This window comes from Medicago truncatula, chromosome 6 (genome assembly GCF_003473485.1).
Source record: "Medicago truncatula cultivar Jemalong A17 chromosome 6, MtrunA17r5.0-ANR, whole genome shotgun sequence".
NCBI lineage: Eukaryota > Viridiplantae > Streptophyta > Magnoliopsida > Fabales > Fabaceae > Medicago > Medicago truncatula.
In genome coordinates, this window is record NC_053047.1 from 28,931,178 (window position 1) to 28,955,404 (window position 24,227).

The 24,227-nt window shown below is 34.3% G+C and overlaps 3 protein-coding genes and 1 long non-coding RNA gene across 4 annotated transcripts; all 4 read right to left on the bottom strand.

Moving 5' to 3' along the window:
* Positions 1–475: 475 nt before the first annotated feature.
* On the bottom strand, positions 476–2,515 carry LOC25496499 (cysteine-rich receptor-like protein kinase 10). The gene is made up of 6 exons (XM_039835191.1): positions 2,292–2,515; positions 2,047–2,168; positions 1,681–1,891; positions 1,328–1,565; positions 1,062–1,215; positions 476–826 (listed from the first exon to the last, which is right to left on the bottom strand). The coding sequence occupies exons 1-6, from the start codon at positions 2,365–2,367 to the stop codon at positions 494–496; spliced, it is 1,134 nt and encodes a 377-aa protein (XP_039691125.1). The 5' UTR covers positions 2,368–2,515; the 3' UTR covers positions 476–493.
* Positions 2,489–3,323, bottom strand: LOC120580917 (putative cysteine-rich receptor-like protein kinase 9). The gene has a single exon (XM_039835192.1). The coding sequence runs from the start codon at positions 3,299–3,301 to the stop codon at positions 2,489–2,491; it is 813 nt and encodes a 270-aa protein (XP_039691126.1). The 5' UTR covers positions 3,302–3,323.
* Positions 3,324–18,484: 15,161 nt separating this feature from the next.
* On the bottom strand, positions 18,485–19,180 carry LOC120576080 (secreted RxLR effector protein 161-like). Its single transcript, XM_039827055.1, has one exon. The coding sequence runs from the start codon at positions 19,178–19,180 to the stop codon at positions 18,485–18,487; it is 696 nt and encodes a 231-aa protein (XP_039682989.1).
* Positions 19,181–21,314: 2,134 nt separating this feature from the next.
* Positions 21,315–21,650, bottom strand: LOC120580920 (uncharacterized). Its single transcript, XR_005646707.1, has 2 exons — positions 21,592–21,650; positions 21,315–21,502 (listed from the first exon to the last, which is right to left on the bottom strand). It is a non-coding gene; the product is annotated as an uncharacterized lncRNA (long non-coding RNA).
* Positions 21,651–24,227: the final 2,577 nt, after the last annotated feature.

Sequence of the window (24,227 nt, forward strand, 5' to 3'; positions counted from 1 at the left end):
CGGCTTAGTCCGGTGGCCCTCGATGCTTTTGTCAGGAACTGAAGCCTGCCCGTAAAGAGTGTGGCGTCCATTGGTGAGCTAAGTCAGACGACCCTTGAAATGGCTTTTGGGAAGCTTTGATTCCGTCTGCGAATGATGGCGTCCGACTTTGAGTTAGTAGGAGTAGTTGGCACTTAATTTCATTGAAAGTTTCCAATAAATACTTTGCATTTCTTCTATTTATCTTTCTAATCAAATTCAATCTCGCTCCAAGTGTTTCCTCATTAACCAAAATTTAATCATTAAAGGGTAAATGAGGTTATTGGGCACAATGCCCTTGTAAAGCATTTACTTATACATCATCAAAGGTAAATTACATTAATTCCAACAAAGTTCGTACATGATTCAAATTACAAATCTCTATTTCCTCACTCATTTTCAAAGTTATATTTATTCATACTAGAAAACATAGTTTGTTGACAACAATTATACAACTATTATAAAAATTAATAAACTATCGAGGAATAAAAGTACTTGCAGACATTTGATTGATTGAGAATAGTACAGAACTATTGGCAGATTGAGTAGAACTTGATTCTAGTGCAAGAACGTCGGAATAAGTTCTACCATGCAAGAAAAACGCAGGTTCTTTTGGAGTTGGTAATTCAATTGCATAACTGCTAAGATAAGAAGCAACTGTCACAATTGAAGGTCTAGCATTCGGGTCATTTTGAACACATAACAGACCAATCTGAATGCATTTAATGACTTCATTTGCAGAATAATCTTCTTTAATATTTAGGTCCAAAATACTTATAGGTGTTTGATCCATCCACTGTCTCCATACCTGAAATAATGTGTGAAATCCAATTTCTCAACTAATATCCAGGTCGCATGTGATATATTTAAGTGCAAATAATATATATTTCTTGTAACTCGAAAAGAAGCTCTCGTAACTCGAAATCCGACCAAAAGATATATAAAGTCCGACTAAAAATTGTTCCATGTTCTGACTCGAGAGTATATGCATTTATCATAACAGGAAAAATGAAAGGATACTAATGCTAGATCATTACACTCACATGATTCAAGAGGTCATAAGCAACATGGTGTGGAGTAAATGGACTTTTATTCTTCTTTCCAGCAATAATCTCTAAAAGCATAACTCCAAAACTATAAATGTCGGATTTTTCAGAAAATTGTCCAAGCATTGCATATTCCGGAGACATATAACCACTACAAAATAAATTAAATGTATTTTAATTATGAAGTCGTGTGAAAAGATTTGAACCAAAAAAAAAAAAAAATGTGTACAAAGATAACAGAGGGATCAACATTCAAAACTTACAATGTTCCAGCAATTCTATTTGTATTTCCCTCATCTTGACTAATTTCAACAATTCGAGCCAAACCAAAATCTGAAATTTTAGGAATCATATTTTCGTTTAATAGAATATTGCTAGGTTTGAGATCCCGATGTATAACTTTTAGTCGAGAATGTTCATGCAAATAAAGAATCCCTCGAACAATTCCTCCTATGATGTTGAAGCGTTCAACCCAAGTTAACAACTTTTGTTGTTGAGAATCTACAAAATAGTTCACGAAATAAAATTAAGCCAATATATAGAAAAAAAGTTATATATGTAATGCATCAATCTAAATATTGACAAATGAAAGAGTTTAAAGTGAAAAGTGTCTAACCAAATAGAAAGTAATCCAGACTCTGGTTGGGCACATATTCATAAATAAGTATTTTCTCTTGTTCTTCAAGGCAAAAACCAATAAATGCCACTAGATTTCTATGTTGAAGCTTGGCTATCAACAAAACTTCATTCTTGAACTCTTCTACACCTTGATTAGAACTTTTTGAAAGCCTTTTTATAGCCACTTCTCGTCCATCAACAAGTATACCCTAAAAACATAAGGAACGGTCTTCTGTGTAATATATTTGATTATGAATTTTCCTCTTCAATTGAGATAGAGTGAAAATGATAACTAACTATAGAAAATACCAAAACAATGGCTTGAAAGTTTTCAATAATGTTTCCTATTTTTGCATTTTCTCACCTTGTAAACCTCTCCAAACCCGCCTTTGCCAATGTAATTGTCAGTAGAAAAGTTGTTGGATGCTGCTTCAATTACCACCCAATCGAATTGTAGTGGTTCTAAAGTCGCACTTTCTTCACCAACTAGACAGTAGATACAATTTATTTGATTTAGTTTTTAAATTAAGTTATTAAACTTGTTAAATCTTATATGAAGTTGCAAGATCAAAGGAACCTTTCTGCATACATAAATAAGACAGTACTTACAATTTTCTCGAAGAATAGTCCTACGACTCTTTCTTCCCCTTTTCTTAAGCCAGTAGTAGCCAATAGAAAATAGCATCACCGAAATAATTGTAGGGACAACAATGAAGACAATTTTTTTTTTTTTTTGAAGGGAATGAAGACAATTTTATGTTTCTCTGCACAAGATAATTAACATTTATAAATCACATAAATTCAATCTAGTAATAATCAATACAAACCTTACCTGCATTTTCTGGTAATGGGGAAGGACTCCCAGGCGGCAGAGCTTCGTCACCCTCCATGTAAAATTGGAACAATTCAAACCTCAGATTGCAGCTAGGATATATAATTCTTCCCCTAACATTACTCAATTTTGACCATGGAATTGCTCTATTGATCACATCCTTTAGACAAGAAGTGCAATCCTCACTAGACAAATCTCGCGTACATTGTCCAAGACTATACAAGTTTTGTTCATCATACAGTTTTAATGAATTAGTCATATATCTTTCAACACTGTACCCCGTTTCATATGCAAGTTTGGAAAACTGATTCAATAATGTCATAATGTACAAGTTTTGGTCTGTATAGGTGATATTTATATCTCTATACATAGGACTTGTATCAACAGTGGAAAAGAAATAGTTGTAGGAGTAACGAACATTACACTCGTCGTAATAAATGACTGCTTGTTTGGATAAAGGGCAATCTAAGGACAGTTTTTTAGTTGCATGAACTATGCATTCAACACAGATTTGAGAGGAGACGTCACCCCTGCACATGAACAATCCATAGACAGAATCAGTTCGATTTACACCGGTGACTGTGGTGTTGTAGAATTCGGTGTTGACGGTGGCTTCTGATGACAATGAAGAGAGGAGTGTCCTGGTATTGATTTGGTAGGTGCTATTGGTTGTGGTAAGATTGGAGGAACAAAAGGAATACAGAAAAGTAGAGTCCTCTGCCTTGATAGTTGCAAAACAGAGGAATCGAATAAGGATTGAGAAAAAGAGAATTTTAGAGTAAGCCATGGATTTTGATAAGAGAATGTGTTTGTTTGATTTGCAATGACAGAGGCAATGTATGTCAGCAAAGTTTAATTACCCAGGCATATATAATATTATATCCAGGGCCCGTCCTAAGTTTTTTGATCCCCCAGGCGAAACAATAAAATTGCTCCCCCAAGTTTATCTGAACCGAGCTATTATTTTCTTTCGTCTATTAAGTTTCGAAGGTTAGATGTCCCATCTTTAAGGGTATAATTGTCAAACAATTTTCTATTATACATTAGACAACCACAACAGTAAACTTAGTTTTTTTTTTTTTAATAAAAAAGACGGTATGGTTGATGGTCTGTTTTCCACAGTTTTAGACAGCGCCACGAAACGTTTCAGTCCATAATCTGCTAGGTAGTAATCATTTAAAGGTATTTTCTAATTCTTTTTAAGGGAAAGGTATTTTGTAATGGAGAAAACTTAGGTACAATTCCTTAGGTGTTTTTCGTACGTTCTTAACTAAATTCACCATGATTTCCTCGAATCCATAATTTTCTCAAAGTTTGTTATATCAAAAAAAATATGTATTTTTAATTAAGAACCATACGAAAAGCACCTAAGGAATTGTAGCTAAATTTTCTACTTTTGGAATTCTAAAACCAACAGTTTTCTCAATTATTATGAAGGAAAAAAAAAAGTTAAGTATTTGGAAAAGCTTTTTCTTTCGGAATGAGGATTTTTCCAAAAGCTAATATGGCGACGTTGACTGGAACTAAAGAATCCTTAAACGGGCGATGTGGGCTAATACACGGTTTTTATTATTCAACAAATTTACTCCCATTTATCTTTTATTCTCTCCGTCTTATATTAAGTGACACAGATGATTTTGTCACACATAATAATGCGTATTTTTTTATCTTTAATTATCTATTAGAAAAAATTATGAAAATTTAATATTTGAAAAATATTCATCGAGACGAATCCTACAACATTTTTTTTATGGTGGTCGGAGTTCGGATTGCATATATTATATACTATCCTTTTTTTTAGAGAATATTATACACTATTCTTACCAACTGAGTTAAACTCACGAGGACTTATTATTCAACCAATTGTAAATGTAAGTTTTGTAACTTTTTCTTTTACACTTTTAGACTTTCATAACAAAGGCTTGTTTTGTCAAAAGAAAAAGAAAGAAGAAAAACTACACAATTCTACTACATACATTACCAAGAAAAAGCTGGCGTTTCTCGTGAAAAGACTATAATCATCATTGTCAATTAAATTGACTTCTACATACATACACAATTCCTCTTTTTCTTTTCTAGTGAAAGATAGAACAAAATTGACTTCGCGAGTAAAATTGACTTGTATTTTTTTTTTTAATCTAACAGTTTCAATTAATCCTTGTGTTATTCTCTTTCCAATAACTCATTAAGTCTTTGTTCCCCTTACCCGGACTTGAACTCTCCGCGTATTTTGATCAATTCAAGGTAAAAAATGGGGTTGGGACATTTCATTTTTTAAACTTCTTTAAAGAATAATAAAGTAGGGGTGTTTATGGGTTGGGTAAACCCAAAAAACCCATCAAACCCACCCAAAAAAACTCAAAAAAGTGGGTTGGGTTGAGTGATTGGGTGAATATGGTTTTAAAAAATGAAAAACCCATAAAAAATAACGGATTTTGGGTAAAACCAGACCCAAACCCAATAAACCCACTTACCCAATAATGTTCATATATTTTTTTTCATTTTCATTTTCATAGGGAGGAAGGAGAATAACAAAGCTTTAGGTTATAATCTTTCTTTAAAAAAAAAGGTTATAAATCAAGTCTAATTTCTAAATTTGACACAATGAATCCTCTATATTGAAAATCAATGTCTAATTTCTAAAATTGATACAACACATCCTCTGTATTGAAAATAAAAACATGTTAGAGTTACAAATTATGATGTTGCACTTTTTAGTTATTTTGAAGTTAAAGCAATTTTACGTCATCCCATTTTAGTTTGTTGCAAATATTTTATTTTATGATGAAATTTGTTATTTAATATTATAACTTATTATTTTATAACGTTAAAATATAGTGAAATAGGTTACACAATTTTATTAAAAAAATAAAAAGTTGAGTAAATTTTATGAGAAAAAATAGGAGGACGCGTCATTAGTATTAACAAAAAAACAGAAAAATAACTTGGGTAACCCACCACCCAACTCAAACCAAACCGGACACTAGTGGGTTTGCCCAGACCCATCCAATAATATAACGGGTGGACATTTTACCTCACCCAAACCAGAGTACTCTATATAGTTCGGATCTTGGGTTTGGCCAAACCCAACCCAAACCCACCCACGTACACCCCTATAATAAAGAGATATGTATCGGATACGATACTTCTCAAATACTTTTGAATACATTTGAGATACTTTGTTAATACTTTTAGCATACTCTATTTTATATTTCAAAAATATATTACCAAACATGTTTAGGATGGAACATCAATGCATCTTCGTTGTGGGGGTTTGATGCACGGGACACAATTAATAACCTTATCTTTAACAATTGATCTTAATTATGCCCAACTTTGTATCAACAGTAAGGGGTAAAAATGGTCTTTTAAAATGGTATATGACATATTATATTACCTGTCAGTAACTATTTTTTGAGGTTTAACCTTTCAAAATGTTTGATGAAATCTGAAAGTCTAATTAAAAGTATATTCTACAATAACAACACCTATAAATGTACTACTAAAGATATCAAAACTTATGGAGAGCTAAATAAACTAAATAGTCAAGTTAATGCTTGAGTTTATCTATATCTATACCTATTAATAAAGGCAATACTATATTTTGGTGTAGCTTTTTTTGTAAATCCCAAAATGCCCTTACTTAATGGAAGTTATTAAAAAAAAAATCAGCCTTATCTATACCATTAATAAAGGCAATACTATATTTTGGTGTAGTCTTTTTTTGTAAATCCCAAAATGTCCTTACTTAATGGAAGTTATTAAAAAAAAAAATCAGCCTTATACACAAATAATCAAACACATGGTGACAGTTATTAAAGAAAAAAATCTACCCTCACTAATCACACACCAAAAAAATAACTTCCCTTCAGTTTTATTTTTGATATTTACAACTTACAAAAACTGTAATAGAGCACCAACAGTGCCATGTATAGAGTATTTGTTTCTCATCTTTTCTATTGGCCTTTGTTTTACGTTAGATTGTAGAGGAGAGTAAGGGAAAAAGATGGAGAAGGCTGAAGGCTTCAATTTTTATCATTGCAAAATGGTAATTTGCATTATTCTTTTCTCTAAAATTTATTTTCGTTTTTTAAATATTTTATTGTTCCTCAAGTGCTTTTTTCATTTGCTAATGTTTTTGTTGAAAGAATTCATCTCCTAATGTTAATACTTAACTAAGCATTGATCTCGCTGATATTAATTCATCTTATTTTTCACATGTTATGTTAATAATTAATTCTAGAAATAAAATGTATTTTGTTGCATGAATTCTTCTATAATTTATGTTTTTGGAGTAAAGAATTCTTTATGGATGATAGTTTCCTTCCAAGTGGAATTGTTTGTTCTTTACATATAAATGTCATATTGACACTTACTCAAAGGGTTTGCTCAAAATTTGTCATAAATCTACGACAATAGATAAAGGTAATGAGTTTTTTTTTGTGTTTGGCATTTTTTTCATGAAAAATTTACTCTTCTAACTTCTGTGTTGCACTAGGGGGATTGTGAGAATGGGTCAATATAATTATTAGGTAATTGAATTCTCACAATTAGAGAATGAGTATTTCAGTACTTTTTTTGTTTGGCATTTTTAGAAGAACATCGGGGAGATAATGATAGGTAAACATAATTATTAGACATTGAATATGTTAGGGAATTTCATTGTACAGTGTTTATTAAACACATTTGTTTTCTTTATTATTTTGACATTTTTAATGGTATGTCTCTTCTCTATACTTCCACAAGATTAATTTGCTCTAATCTCCTCTACATCTTCAAGAGATTGGTATCTTACATAACATACATCTACCATGGCCGCAAGGGTGTACCACAACGGTGAGAGAAGCACCATAGGGGCCTCAGTTTTTTGTTGTTGGAATAATTCTTCCTTTTTTTTGTTATGTTGATGTATCTCATAGTTTCGTCCTCATTCTCTTCATCTGTTCCAAGGACCGACATGTGGTGGAGGAGTCACATAGGCCATGAAGGTATCCTTCAATTTTATTATACACTTTTTCTATTTTACCAACCCATTATATCATAAATGTTTCTCTTTATGTTATTATTTTTATTTTCATTGTTTGCTTTTGTATATCATGCATGCTTTAAATATTTTATTTCTTTTATAAAATGGTCGTCAATCAGGGAAGGGAGGCGTACATTATTCGCGGTTGACGTATACCTCACTATCAAAGATGAACAGAGGATGATATAGGGAGCCTGTAAATGACATTTTAATGCAAAGGACATAGCATTCAGTGGTTGGGGTAGAACAGTGGACGCCACAATGGAAGTGGACGATCGGTCGCGTTTTGCGACTTTTGCGTTGGCTTATGGTCACAACAATAATGCTTGGTGAACGAGGCATTTATAATTAGGTTTTCATTATTTCTCTCTCTTGGTCTTTTTATTTGGTCAATTCCAAAGCATTTTTATTCAAATTTAGTTGACATCTGACTATACAATTTTTCAAGATTGAAGTGTATGTTGGTTTGGTTTTGGACTCAATTTAAAGTCGATAAATGGAAAAAATAACAGTAAAATTTAAATCAAAAGAGAAAATATGTTGAAACCATCCAGACATCATAACAAGTGTTGAGGATCTTTTGCTTTTGCCTTTTTATTGGTTTAACGGGGACAAAGCTCAAAACTTGATTTAACGAGGGATGAAAATATCGGTATCAATCAAAATTCATTAGTGAATTGCGACAACATATTGAAAGTGGACATGTATAATCTTACATTTTTTAACAAGTTTGATTTTTTATATCAATTACATGTGTGATATTTCTTTTAATTGTGATAATTTTGTCCACAAAACATATATAAAAAACTAACATTGAACAAAAACATAATGTTAATGAGCTGTACACATTAGCGCGGTAGAAAAAGCGGACAGACGGGTACGGGAGTGCCCGTCTGGACGCTAGTAAAGATAAATGAGAAAGAGCGATGAGAGACTCCGTGGTGGTCGGCCAAGGTTGTTCAAGGAAGAGGAAAGCGGCGCAACCGGAGGATCAAGGACAGGACAGGTCAAGGGTTTCAAAGTGGCATGTAGGATTGGCACAAGTCAAGGGGAACACACGACAAACACAGACAGAGGGTGTTGGGGATTTGCGACGGTATCCTAGGGTTCGTAGAGATCAACTGGTTAGAGTTTCTAGATCTCCTGCGGTTGACAGACATGGTACATGTTCGAACAAGGGACCTAATTTTTATTGCAAGGAAGACGACAATGGTCGTAAGGTTACATACCATTTCACTAATATTCCTGACTTTATGTCGTTGTCCGTTTACTTTAGTACTTCAAAGTGCGTGGAATTCTATATGATGTGTATGTTGCTAGAAAATTAAATTCACTTTGTCAGGTTTATGGTTTTGTAAGATTTTTGAATGTGAAGAACAAAGATAAATTAGAACAGGCTTTGAATAATTTATGGATTGGTGAACATAGGGTTTGGGCTCATGAAGCACGGTATGATAGCTTTGCACAACATGATGTGGAGAATAGGGTTCGTAGTGGTGGGAAGGACGGGGAGGTAAGACCGGTGGTGATTACACATGGTGAGGGAGTAAATACAATTTTCAGAATCATAGACTCAAGATTATTGAATGTTAGTTTCACCCTTACCTTAACAATGAAAATCGCAGCTTTCTAGGTTGTCCTCCCTTCTCTTGGTTTTTTCTCCCTTTTCTCCAAAATTGGTCGTACGTTTTGTTTTTTCTAAACTAGGTTTCCCTATTTATAATCTTTTTTTCTATTTTATTTTATTTCTCTTTCTCCCCCAAAACTCTATAAAATCTCATAACAACCCCTAAACTCAACATTATTTTATTTTCAAATCTTATTCTATTAAATAATATTATAAACCACTTAATAAAGCACATAATCATATAAATATATTCTAATAAACCTATTAAAAATAACCAAATAAAACAAATAATCAAAGAGGGCGTTACAACTCTACCACCCTTAAAAGAATTTCGTCCTCCAAATTCGAAGCATGCAAGAAAAGAAATTCAATTATTACCTAACCATCTTAAATCATATACAACCAAATAGAAACTTCAAGAAAACATGTAAACCACATCAAAGTTAGTCAACCAAACACGATCACATAATAAACATATCTATTAATCAGAAACACAACAACAATCAATCAAACAACATAAAGATAGTAATACAACTATTACTCGACACAACTCGACTCAACTACTTGGCCGGACGGACCGACCTGCTCTGATACCAATTGTAACACCCCGTTTTCCCAACATAAAAATTTCATAAACTTTTATCAGAGCAAACAACATATAACAGAATGTCACACTTCTTTTCTTAAAATCATAAACTGAATAAATAACTATTTATCCTTTAAAATTCAATAACAAAATCTTTAATACTTCGCAGCGGAATTTATTCAATAAATAAAACAATCTTGGGCACGAAGGCCTCTTCATAAATGTCTCATAAAAATACATTCTAAAAACATAGTCGTAAATCTTCAAAAGCAATACGTAAGGAATAGAAAAGCAATAACAAAGTTCTCATCCCGTTATGTATCAGAGCACCTAAGACACACAAGAGAGAAAGTTCACATGACATCAACTATTCTTGGTTACCTGCAAGTTACTCATACGAAGAGCAACATTTCCAAGCAGAAGGGGTGAGATTTCACAAAACAATAATATCAAGCATATAATTCAATAATTATATTTAACAACATAAATAACTTCATCTATTAAGAATAATAATTCTTCGTGTAATAATTCTTAATAGTTCAACCAACTTCTAATCATCATTTCATAATAACATAACAACACAACTGAATCATCACTTAATAATAATAATCATATACAACATGACATAATCATCACTTAATGATAATAATCATATAAACAAACAGCATATTCATCTTAATCATAATCATATAAACAAACAAAATATTCATCATCTTATATTGATATAACAACAACATAAACAACAATGATTACTAAATATTAATACTTCACTTAGTTCTTTATTAACAACTCATTGAAAAATGACAACTCAACGACAACGACAACGCAACTTCTACACCTTATCAACTCGACAACTTGACAATCTTGACAACTCGACAACTTAACAACTTGACTATGCAACTTAATCTTCTAATCATGCATGTGGTACCAATCCAGTGCATCAAGCCCCCAACGTATTTGAGCGTAAATAGGCTCCCAGGGCATCAAGCCCTCAACTTTATTTGAGCGTAAATAGGCTCCCAGGGGATCAAGCCCTCAACTTAAGTGAGCAAAGGCTCCAGGGCATCAAGCCCCCAAAAATGTAATGCTAATGCATGGACTCGACCTCTTAAACATCTTAAATCGACAACCTCTTATATAATCCAATAATTTGGAACTTCAACATCTTAATCAACTTAGACCGACTCATGCAGCTTAGTTAAATAACAACAAAGACACAACAGTATACAAAAACAGCATGACATAATAATATCAAATGCAAGTCAATCAACGTCTCAATTATTAACATATAATTCAATTAATGCATATACAATTATATCACAATATAACAACATCAAATAATAATCAACATCTTAAAACATCATATATACATATAACATTTCATCAATCATGGACAATATCGTATTCACAACATATACATACATATACTAATTCATCAATCATAAACAACATCATACTCATAAACATATACATTCATATAACATTTCATCAATTATGAACAATATCGCATTCACAAACATATACATACCTATAGTAATTCATCAATCATATTCAATTATTCACTATGACCTACATGCAGTAATTTGACCATAACTCAAGTTCTATAAATCCTTTTGGAGTCAAACCAACGACATTAGAAAGCTAACATCCATACCTACAATTTTTGTGTTTACACCTAAGACTAATTATGTACCAATCAATACCAGTTTTCATTTCAAATTCGGACAAAGCTGTGCTGAAATTCATAAAAATTCACTGTGACCTACGTGCAGTAATTTGGGCATAACTCAAGTTCTATAAATCGTTTTGACGTCAGACCAACGACATTAGAAAGCTAACATCCATACCTACAACTTTTGTGTTTACACCTAAGACCAATTCTGTACTAATCAATACCAAATTTCATTTCAAATTCGGGGCAGAGATGAAAAGAAAAATCATAAAAAGCAACCTATTATTCAACTTCACTTTCATTCAAAATCATCACAATCATCACTCTTAACCCTAATTCTCAAAAACTAAACCTATAACATAACATGTTAAATACAATTTTCAGAATCATAGACTCAAGATTATTGAATGTTAGTCTCACCCTTACCTTAACAATGAAAATCGCAGCTTTCTAGGTTGTCCTCCCTTCTCTTGGCTTTTTCTCCCTTTTCTCCAAAATTGGTCGTACGTTCTGTTTTTTCTAAACTAGGTTTCCCTATTTATAATCTTTTTTTCTATTTTATCTTATTTATCTTTCTCCCCAAAACTCTCTAAAATCTCATAACAACCCCTAAACTCAACATTATTTTATTTTCAAATTTTTTCTATTAAATAATATTATAAACCACTTAATAAAGCACATAATCATATAAATATATTTTAAACGTATTAAAAATAACCAAATAAAACAAATAATCAAAGAGGGCGTCATAGACGACACGTTTCTTCTTTGTCTTCATGTGGCATTTTCATGAACGACGTCAATGTATCAACAATGACTAAGATTTTAATCACCGCCATGAATCATTATTTAAGCATGCATCTAAGGAGATTCAAAATTCCATGGTAATGACATTTTAGAACCAATTTAAATAGGTTCCTACTTCTTTCCATCATTCTTTATATCATTCTATGCAATTAAAATCTAAATTTAAATCTATTTCTTTAATTTCACTACACATCAAAATTTAAATCTTTTTCTTTAATTTTACTTCCAATTCCATGTAATTTTCACTCTGAAAATAATGTGGTATAGAACATTTCATTTTCTAATTGCTTTGTGCTTTTCTACGGTTTGAATTTCATCCAATCTATCATGAACTCCGTACAATATCTCACCAGAGTCAATTTTTCTTGGGTTCTTTTTGGTATTGCTTCGAAGTATTAACAAATTTTAATTTCAAGTATATGTGATTGATAGTTGAAATTTTCATGTAAGATAAGATGAAATTACAAAAGGAAAACGAGACATGTTGCATGGTAAAGGCCAAAACTAGTGATGGGATTAAGATATGCATGTTCAAATATATGACATTCCGAAGCAAAAGCATAACTAACACTTTTATACTTCGAAAAAATTTCATATTGTGTTTGTCCTTTTAAATTCTTCCATGTTATTTTTATTGGTAATCCTTATTTTCTTCGATTTGGGTTGAAGGTTCAATATTTCAGTCCTCCTGCAAGAGTTCACTATTAAGTGCTCTTTTTTTTTTTTTCTTTTTTTTTTTTTTTCCTTAATTGCTATTTTATATTTTGGATAATGATAAAAGGTACGGATACATAACAACGAAATTTGACGAATGCCGTTTATTGCATTCTTTTAATGTCTTCCAACCATGAATTGTGTGAATGGATTATCTTCAATCCTCCACGTGGTGACTGCTAGACTTTTCTGTAGCCACCACCCCATGATTTGTGCTCCTTCCAACATACTAGACCAGTTTTTCTTCTTTTAAATTCGAACTGCTATACATCCGTTAATTTTCATAAGCGAATTTATCCGTACGATATAGCAATACTCTTATTTTTTTTGCTCTATAACTACTGCAGTTGTGCAATGGCATGAAATAGTTGTTGATGGCTGCCAACCACAACGTGAAAACAATAGACCATAACCTGGTAAAGATATGGCTTTACCGCAATTTTTTTTTCGGTACATACTTTACCGCAACTTTATAATATGATTTTTGAAACATTTTGCTTATGCAATTGATTACTATTTTTCACATTGAAAGATTATGTAACCATAACCAAGTTTATACGCTCCTTACATATTCATGCTTCGGTCTACATTTCTTTGGCTTAGCCATTTAGGTGTTATATTTTGCAAATTCTAACACATGCAGGAACAATTAAAATTTTCCCAAAATGAATTAATAATATTTTTTGATATATAAATAATTAAATAAAATATATAACACCTTCAATAAGGTTAAATTGGATTTGTAGGACGCTAAATTAGAGAAAATAATTTTAAACATTAAAAAAATCAGAATACCATAAGATATAACTTTGACTGTTATCTAATATTTGCATATCCACACAGAAGTTGGACAAAATGATGAAGTGATAAGGGGGAGGATTCATCATCATAATTAGAGGGAGAGAGAGAGGAAGATAGATGTTTGATAATTAATGAAGTGCATTAATAATGTATTTTTTTAACGAATTAAGTGTAGTAATTATCTGAGTTACGAGATTATTATATCATTTTTCTTTGGTTCTCTTGCTTGGATATATTAAACAATTTTGATTTATGTATCGAAGAACTGCATGTTTCTTGAATCAAAAATGGAATTAAGAATATAACCAAACTTTATAAAAGAAAGACAATATAGTTGAAATTACAACGAGAATATACAAAGAACATGAAAATGAAGCACATAGATGTTTGAAAATGCCAAGTAGTGATGAGACGAATATATGTAAGTTCAAGTATTATGAGACACAATATGGAATAGTGTCAAAATATACTTGACATTTTTAGACTCTAAATATATTTTCATTATTGTAGCTACTACATATTTTAAGGATGTTGTACTTGCATAAAAGTACAATAAGGATTCTAGGGTTAAGAATCGTATTCTAGGGTTTTTAGACTGATTATTAGATACTTGAGAGTGTTCTCAAGGGTGGTATTTATAGCCTTCTATGGGCTTGGGTTTTGGTTTCTTAGTGTCCAAGTAATAGGGGTATTTAGGTATTTTGGGTAGTTTCTAGAAGGTTCTAGAGGTTTAGAAAGGCGGCTTCTGCGCCTTTGGCTTTTGGGCCCTCTTCAAGGGCGCTAAGCCCTTTTTGAGGGTCTAAGAAGCCCTTTTGGAGGTCTTTTAGGTCCTTAGGAATATTATGACGGTCCACAGCCCCCAAGCACAAGTCTTGGTACAAGGCGTGGTGCTTTAGAGCTGAAGAATAAATTTAGGCGAGTTTTGGGGTCTGTAGCGTGGCGTCGTCTTATAGGATAACGCGCCCAATCTTCACAGACTTTCTGAAAAACCTCTTAGGTCCCTACATAGGGTGTTTAAGTCCTCCCTGTGGGTCCCTAAACTCTTAGGAATATAATGACGGTCCACACAGCCCCCAAGCACAAGTCTTGGTACAAGGCGTGGTGCTTAAATTCTTTATGCGGTCTGGACGCTTTAATACGTTTGGGCGGGATGGTTCTGTTTATGATGTCCCCTTCATCCAACGGTCCACATCTTCCGACTTTTGCTGTTCTGATGCCGTGTTACCTTTTCGTTCGATATGTCCCACGTGTCAACGATCCGCCGACTCGACACGTTTTTCGAGAGAGCTACTTTTTTCCCTTAAAAAGAGGCGGAAAACTCTTCCCTTCTCATTTCATTTCGTCGCTTCCGTTTCCTCACGAAGAGAAAAACTCCCTTTCTGCCTCTGACTTGTTTGGTTGCATACTCAGGTAACTTGTTCGTTCCTTTCCCTTTTCCTTGTTCTTCTTTTTATTTATCCATGGTAGTAGTTAGGGAGTGTGATGAGAGAGGGAGAGAACTACCTCCATCGAACCCTTTAGATAGGCAAAAACTGAGATTGCAATGTTTGAAGCATGCCACTCGAGGGAGTGGTTTAATCGATTGGAAGGTGTACGATTGTACTTATTTTAGCCATATGACTTTCTCCGATATTTCTAGCGAGAGTGACTGTAGTGAATCTGATGATAGTGACTGTGTTTTGCTATATTCAACCTCAGGAGACCCTCTCGGACAAGAAGACGTCGCTACTTCCCCTTCGAAAATGGTTCGTGGAAAGGGTACTCAACTTGCATGTCCGAAATCAGACACAAAATGCTTTTCAGACGACGTTCAGCGATATGAATCTGCTTACAAGGATCAATCAAAAGTTAATTTCTTTAGGAGTAAAATTCTGGATTCATCCACCATGAGAGAGGAAGACATTATCCTCACACCCTGTCCGCCCGGTGAGAAAGTGTGCACTATGCGCCCAAAAGGGGTAAAGGAAATTTTTCACATGTACGGTGCGGTTCTGGAGGAGTTCGGGGTAAAAATACCTTTTACCCTTTTTGAAATGGACGTATTGCGCCTCCTAAATGTCGCTCCTTCCCAAATTCATCCTAACAGCTGGGCGTTTATTTGCGGCTTTGAAATTTTATGCGAAGCATTAGACATGATTCCTTCTGCCGGGTTTTTTTTTCTTCACTTTTATGGGACCAAAGGAGTAGATAAAGGTTCCTGGGTTCCCATTAGCGCTCATCCTGGAAAACAGCTCTTCCCCGCCTTCGCTTCTAATTTTAAAAGAGACTGGAAAAAGAGTTTCTATGACTCTCTCAAGCCAATGAGAGAATCTGAACTAATCCTAGAAACGACCTTGCTTCTCCAAGCTTGACTTCCAGGACCATCCTTACGTCTTGAGTCCTATTACCTCCATTGTATTCTACTTACATTACATATGAGGAAAACTCGTTTTGCATACGAGGGAGTGGATGAGAAGAGAATGTACAATAGAGATATAAGAGAAAGGCACGGCACGCAGGCCGTATTTTAATATCCAAAAGAAATAAAATAAAAGGACTATGGCCATAATCATTCACATGATGATAATAACAAACACACTTTTATTATTATTAATTATTCCTTATAATTAAATAAATTAAATTAAAATTCGACATATGATCACCTACGCAGATTAGCCGGGGGTTCCGCTGCCCGGTCAACACTTGACACGTTTCTGATTACCCTAATCGTTTCGGCAAACCCTAATTCTGTTACAACAATCTGATCTTTATTAAACAAGTACTCTGATTTCATTCACGTATCATGACCGAGTCTAGGATGCTTCACCAGAGTTCACAGAATCGGTTACGAAGCTCCATACATCATATCAATCAACATGAAAATATCATCTGACATTTAAACTATGATCAAATCCAGTATATCATATATACCGTTGTTATACAGAATTTACCAATCATGCTTCTGTCAATATGTATGATCGAAAGGTTTGATGTTTCACCAGAAACGGTTTCTGAAACATCAAAACGGTTCGAAAAGCCATGCATATTCACGTGATTGATATTATTATTTACTGCGTTTTATGATCGATCAATCATGTTTCTGTCGATATGTATAATCGAAACGTCGATGTTTCACCAGAAACGGTTTCTGAAACATTGAATCAAGTCGAAAACACATGCACAGAAAACATAATATGATGTGATGCCAATTTTAATCTTTCTTTATTAGTTAAGTTCGTTCAATATGTTTAATCAAATTAAAACATAAAGTAGTAACAAAAGAATCCGATTCAAGGTTTCGTAATTGGCTCTGATACCACTGAAGGTAAATCGACATATACAGAATAAGCAGCGGAATTAAAATTTCGATTTACTTTCCTTGGATCATTACGAATTGGAACTTGAACCAGTGATTCGATTGTTACCTTAGAACGATTAGTCTGAAAGCGATCGGTGGAATCTGCGAACCGGAATCACGATCACAGCCAAGCAAATAGCAGAGCCTCTATCAAGTCCACACGAACAGTGCTCCTCCAAAACCTAGGTGCTAGCCAAGAAGACGGAAGTCAAAGAACTAGGGTTTCTGCAAAGGAACGTAACCGCAAACTATTGCACTAGGGTTCTATTTATAGAACTCCTTATGTGCTTTGCAAGTCAAACTCGTTTTTGACTTCACTAAGCCCAAAACAAGTTTAGTAAATTTTGCTAAATCATTAGCATTATTTACTAAGCGCACCCTTTATATAAGTCGTACTTATACATATCTCTTTTGACTGCTCTTTGTGTGTGACCCTTTAGGTTCTAGTCACGTTGGCAATGATATTAAATCCATTGTTTAATATCATAAACAATGAGCGGTATCTAGCAACACATCATTGCTACCCAAGTGACAAGAATGTCAAGTGATCTGACGAAACCTTTCATGATAATACATATGTGTATAATTACTCCTTTGTCTCAATATCTTCATTGATCCCAAGGCATAGATAGTGTCACCCTTGTATAGATCAATGTTCATTTATCTTGATTGCGAAATATACTATTTAACGAATAAGTCCAATATCTTATATTGACTTAGTTCGGCATGGCCATGCATATTTATAGTCATATTTCATCAAGAGGCCTAAAGATATATCTCCTGTTTATGAGGAGGGACAAATCCCATCTAGGACACTCATGCCCCTCAGCATGATTCATCAAGTACCCATCAACCAACGTTATTGTTATCCTTTTACAGACAACGTTAGAATGGCAACAAAGCACTTGAGTCCACATCTAGAGATCATAGTGGTTTCAGGTCTAAGAGCGATATACATTATTATCATTGTGAGAATATCTTATGACATTTTCATAACTTACTATGTAGTATTCTCACAGTGGGTCAATCCAATACAAATATTACTCCTAATATTTATATCTATGTATAGACTTGATATCTCATATCTATGACCCATGAGATGCGGTCATCAGTCTACATACATAATAGTCTCGATGCTTTATTATTATCCTTTATTCATATTAAAGCTTTGACTACGGATACATTTAAGAATAGCGTTCTATAATATAATGTAATCTCATGATTAAGTCACACTTAATATATTATTACACGAACTATCTATTCTAAGGACTTTATTAACATTATCTAAATATAATAAAGACTGCCATATATTATTACAATAATAAAAGTCATGATACATAAGATAGGTTTAACATAAACTATTGGCCTCTAGGGCTTACACCAACAATCTCCCACTAGCACTAGAGCCAATTAGGCATAAACCTAATACCCATAGATCTAGTATGACCATCATGCTTCTGCTGGGCAAGAGCTTTAGTAAGTGGATCAGCGACATTGTCCAATGTTGGTACTTTGCATATTTTAACATCTCCTCTTTCGATAATCTCTCGAATAAGATGATAACGCCTTTGTATGTGTTTGGATTTCTGGTGAGATCTAGGTTCTTTGGCTTGTGCGATTGCACCATTGTTATCACAAAGTAATTCAATGGGATCCACAATACTCGGAACTATTCCAAGATCAGAAATAAATTTCTTAATCCAAACAGCTTCTTTTGCGGCATTGGATGCAGCAATATACTCGGCTTCAATTGTAGAATCAACGACTGTTTCTTGCTTCGAACTTTTCCAGCTCACAACACCGCCATTTAAGCAAAACACATATCCAGATTGCGATCTAAAGTCATCATGATCGGTCTGAAAACTAGCATCAGTGTAACCAATTACAGAGAGCTCTTCTTGACCTCCATAGATCAAGAAGGTATCCTTAGTTCTTCTCAAGTACTTAAGGATATTCTTGACAGCGATCCAATGTTCGTTGCCAGGATTAGACTGGTATCTGCTCGTAGCACTTAAAGCATACGAGACATCTGGTCGAGTACATATCATAGCATACATGATAGAACCAATTGCTGAAGCATATGGAATATCACGCATTCGATCCCTTTCGTCATCAGTCGAAGGGGTTTGAGTCTTTGATAGATTTAATCCTGACGACATAGGAATGAATCCTTTATTGGATTCATGCATATTAAAACGTCTCAGGACTTTGTCTATATATGTACCCTGACTTAAGCCAAGCAATCTTTGTGATCTATCTCTATAGATCCTGATTCTTAATATATAGCATGCTTCACCTAAGTCTTTCATATAAAAGCATTTCCCTAACCAAGTTTTGATTTCTTGTAATGTAGGGATGTCATTTCCGATTAATAATATGTCATCCACATATAAAATCAGAAATGAAACTATGCTCCCACTAACCTTCTTGTAAACACAAGGCTCATCTTCATTTTTAATGAATCCATACTGTTGTATAGTTTCATCAAAGTGAAGATTCCAACTCCTGGAAGCTTGCTTCAATCCATAGATTGATCGCTGCAATTTGCATACCTTTTTGGTTGCTTTAGGATCGCCAAAACCTTCAGGTTGTGTCATGTACACATCCTCAAGAAGATTTCCATTAAGGAAAGCAGTTTTGACATCCATTTGCCAGATTTCATAATCGTGGTATGCAGCGATGGCAAGTAAGATCCGAATGGATTTAATCATTGCAATTGGTGAAAACGTTTCATCATAGTCTACACCATGAATTTGTTTGAAGCCTTTAGCAACCAGTCGCGCTTTGTAGGTACTAACCTTTCCATCCATGTCAATTTTCTTTTTGAAAACCCACTTGCATCCTATAGGATTAATTCCTTCAGGTGCATCAATCAAGTTCCAAACTTGATTTGTGTACATGGAATCCATTTCAAATTTCATGGCTTCAAGCCACTTCTCAGATTCGGGGCCAGTTATGGCCTCCGTGTAAGTCACGGGCTCATCTTGGTCCATGAGCAATACATCACCCTCTTGTGATATGAGATACCCATATCTTTCGGGTTCTTGACGTATCCTGCTAGACCTACGTGGTTCTTGTGTGACTGGGGCAGGATTTTCTGTCATAACAGTTTGGGTATCCTGTCCTTGTTCCTCTACCGGTATTTCAGTACTCTGTGGGTCTTGAATTTCTTCAAGATCTACTTTGCTCCCACAGATTCTCCTGGAGACAAAATCCTTCTCAAGGAAGACTCCAGTTCTGGCAACAACAATTGTGCCTTCAGGTGGTTTGTAAAAGTAGTATCCCCTAGTTTCTTTAGGATATCCCACAAAGAAACATTTTTCAGATTTTTGTTCAAGCTTAGTAGACATAAGTCGTTTTATATAAGCTTCACAACCCCAAATCTTAAAATGTCCCACATTGGGTTTTCGACCATTCCATATCTCATATGGTGTCTTTTCTACCGCTTTAGATGGAACTCGGTTAAGCGTGTAAGCTGCAGTTAATAAGGCATACCCCCATAAGAAGTTTGGAAGTTCAGCATGACTCATCATAGATCGGACCATGTCTAACAAGGTTCGATTTCTCCTTTCAGATACACCGTTCCATTGCGGTGTTCCAGGAGGTGTGAGTTGGGACAGTATCCCACATTCTTTAAGATGATTGTCAAACTCTAAGCTCAAATATTCTCCACCTCGATCAGATCGAAGCATTTTGATTTTCTTGACTAGTTGGTTTTCTACTTCATTTTGAAATTCTTTGAAGAAAGTAAATGATTCAGATTTATGTTTCATTAGATACACATATCCAAATCTACTAAAGTCATCGGTGAATGTAATGAAGTAGTGAAAGCCTCCTCTAGCAGTTATGTTTAGGGGTCCACACACATCAGTATGTATGAGACCTAAAAGATCACTAGCCCTTTCACCTTGACCGGTAAATGGAGCTTTTGTCATTTTTCCCAATAAACAAGATCGACATGTTTCATATGATTCAAAATCAAAAGAATCCAAAAATCCATCTTTATGGAGTTTGGAAATGCGATTCTCATTTATATGTCCTAAACGACAATGCCAAAGATAAGTTGGATTCAACTCATTAGGTTTCAACCTTTTAGCATTAATGTTATAGATAGGCATATCGAGATCTAAGACATAAAGTCCATTACTCAAATTTCCGTTAGCATAAAGAATATTATCCAAATAAACGGAACAACATTTGTTCTTTATTGTAAATTCAAAACCAGCCTTGTCCAAACAAGAAATTGAAATAATATTCCTGCTAATGGCAGGTACATAATAGCAGTTTTCTAAATTAAGTAAAAGACCACTAGGTAAGGTCAATACATAAGTTCCAACAGCTAAAGCAGCAACCTTTGCTCCATTGCCAACTCTAAGATCGACCTCGCCTTTTGCCAATGCTCTACTCTTTCTCAGACCCTGCACATCAGTACAAATATGAGAACCACATCCAGTATCTAATACCCATGATGTAGAAGTAGACATATTAATTTCTATAACAAAAATACCTGCAGAAGTAGTAGGAACATTTCCATTCTTCTTATCTTCCAGATACTTTGGACAGTTTCACTTCCAATGCCCAGCGTTGTTGCAATAAAAGCACTTACCATCCTTAGCCACGCCTCCAGTAGGCTTCAAAGCTTTGGTTGATGGATTGGCAACAGCTTTGCCTTTGCCATTTCCCTTAGACTTATTAGGCTTCTTATGGTGCTTTTTGAACTTGCCATTATTAACCATTAAAATGGCAGCAGCCTTTCCTTTTCCCTTCATGTTTTTCTCAGCAGTTCTCAACATAGCTGCAAGCTGTGGAAGTGTCTTGTCCATATCATTCATTAGAAAGTTCTGGACAAAACCGTTGAAGCTTTCAGGCAACGATTGCAGCACAAGATCAACGACTAGCTCTTGTTCAAGGACAAATCCCAAACGAGCTAGATTTTCAGAGTACCCAATCATTTTGAGCACATGAGGTCCTACGGGACCTCCCTCTGATAGCTTGGTGGAAAACAGGGCTTTAGAGACATCAAACCTCTCATGCCTGGCTTGCTCTTCATAAAGAGTCTTCAGATATTCGATCATATCGAACGCTGTCATCCCTTCATGCTGTTTTTGCAGCTCGGGAGTCATTGAAGCCAGCATGATGCATGAAACTTCTACGGAATCATTGAGATGCTTGGCATGAGCATTTCTTAGAGCCGCAGAAGCTCCAGAAGGAGGTGTCTCAGGAATGGGTCCATCCAGCACATACAGCTTTTTTTCGTGGGTGAGGACAATCCTCATGTTACGGGACCAGTCTATAAAATTTGTTTCGGTCAATTTTTCCTTTTCGATGAGGGATCACAAAATGTTTGTGGAAGCGTTATTGGCCATCTACAATTTAAAATGTGCAAAATAAGTATCATGAAAAATATTTAATTTGGTCTTTAATTAAATACGCTCCCACTATTTTACTAAAATCAAATGACCTTCAAACATTTGACTCGGAAAATCCCGTTGGAAGATTTTCTAGTGGATTGAAATCCTTATTTCACCTTGTTTTAAGCCAACGGGGGCTGTACTTAAAACTTAGCTATTTAGGTAGGAACATTTCCAATTGTATCTTATACAACTTTCATATCAATTGGCGGAATAACTCTTTATTCAATTTCTATCATATAGAAGTCGTCCAATTATACCTTCTAAATTTATTCTAATCTTATTAAAATTAATTTAGTTAAGTTTGACCCAAAAGAATAACACTTGGATAAATTGGATTACCGCACCGCAACTTACTAGTATAGAATATGTGCTTTACGGAGGCAAAACCCACATATTCGATATTAGTCTTGAAGGGTGTTAAACTTTTGGAAAGCTTTAAACTTAATATTTAAATTGAAGGATTTTTATTAAATTTGATCTCACCTCACCACGGCTTATATATCATATATATTCGCACTCCAATCAAAACATGAATAACATTTATACAAAATAAAAGTGACATGATTATGGCCATCCTAACGCTATGACTCTCTCAAGCCAATGAGAGAATCTGAACTAATCCTAGAAACGACCTTGCTTCTCCAAGCTTGACTTCCAGGACCATCCTTACATCTTGAGTCCTATTACCTCCATTGTATTCTATTTACATCACATATGAAGAAAACTCGTTTTGCATACGAGGGAGTGGATGAGAAGAGAATGTACAATAGAGATATAAGAGAAAGGCACGGCACGCAGGCCGTATTTTAATATCCAAAAGAAATAAAATAAAAGGACTATGGCCATAATCATTCACATGATGATAATAACAAACACACTTTTATTATTATTAATTATTCCTTATAATTAAATAAATTAAATTAAAATTCGACATATGATCACCTACGCAGATTAGCCGGGGGTTCCGCTGCCCGGTCAACACTTGACACGTTTCTGATTACCCTAATCGTTTCGGCAAAACCTAATTATGTTACAACAATCTGATCTTTATTAAACAAGTACTCTGATTTCATTCACGTATCATGACCGAGTCTAGGATGCTTCACCAGAGTTCACAGAATCGGTTACGAAGCTCCATACATCAGATCAATCAACATGAAAATATCATCTGACTTATTTAAACTATGATCAAATCCAGTATATCATATATACCGTTGTTATACATAATTTACCAATCATGCTTCTGTCAATATGTATGATCGAAAGGTTTGATGTTTCACCAGAAACGGTTTCTGAAACATCAAAACGGTTCGAAAAGCCATGCACATTCACGTGATTGATATTATTATTTACTACGTTTTATGATCCATCAATCATGTTTCTGTCGATATGTATAATCGAAACGTCGATGTTTCACCAGAAACGGTTTCTGAAACATTGAATCAAGTCGAAAACACATGCACAGAAAACATAATATGATGCGATGCCAATTTTAATCTTTCTTCATTATTTAAGTTCGTTCAATATGTTTAATCAAATTAAAACATAAAGCAGTAACAAAAGAATCCAATTCAAGGTTTCGTAATTGGCTCTGATACCACTGAAGGTAAATCGACATATACAGAATAAGCAGCGGAATTAAAATTTCGATTTACTTTCCTTGGATCATTACGAATTGGAACTTGAACCAGTGATTCGATTGTTACCTTAGAACGATTAGTCTGAAAGC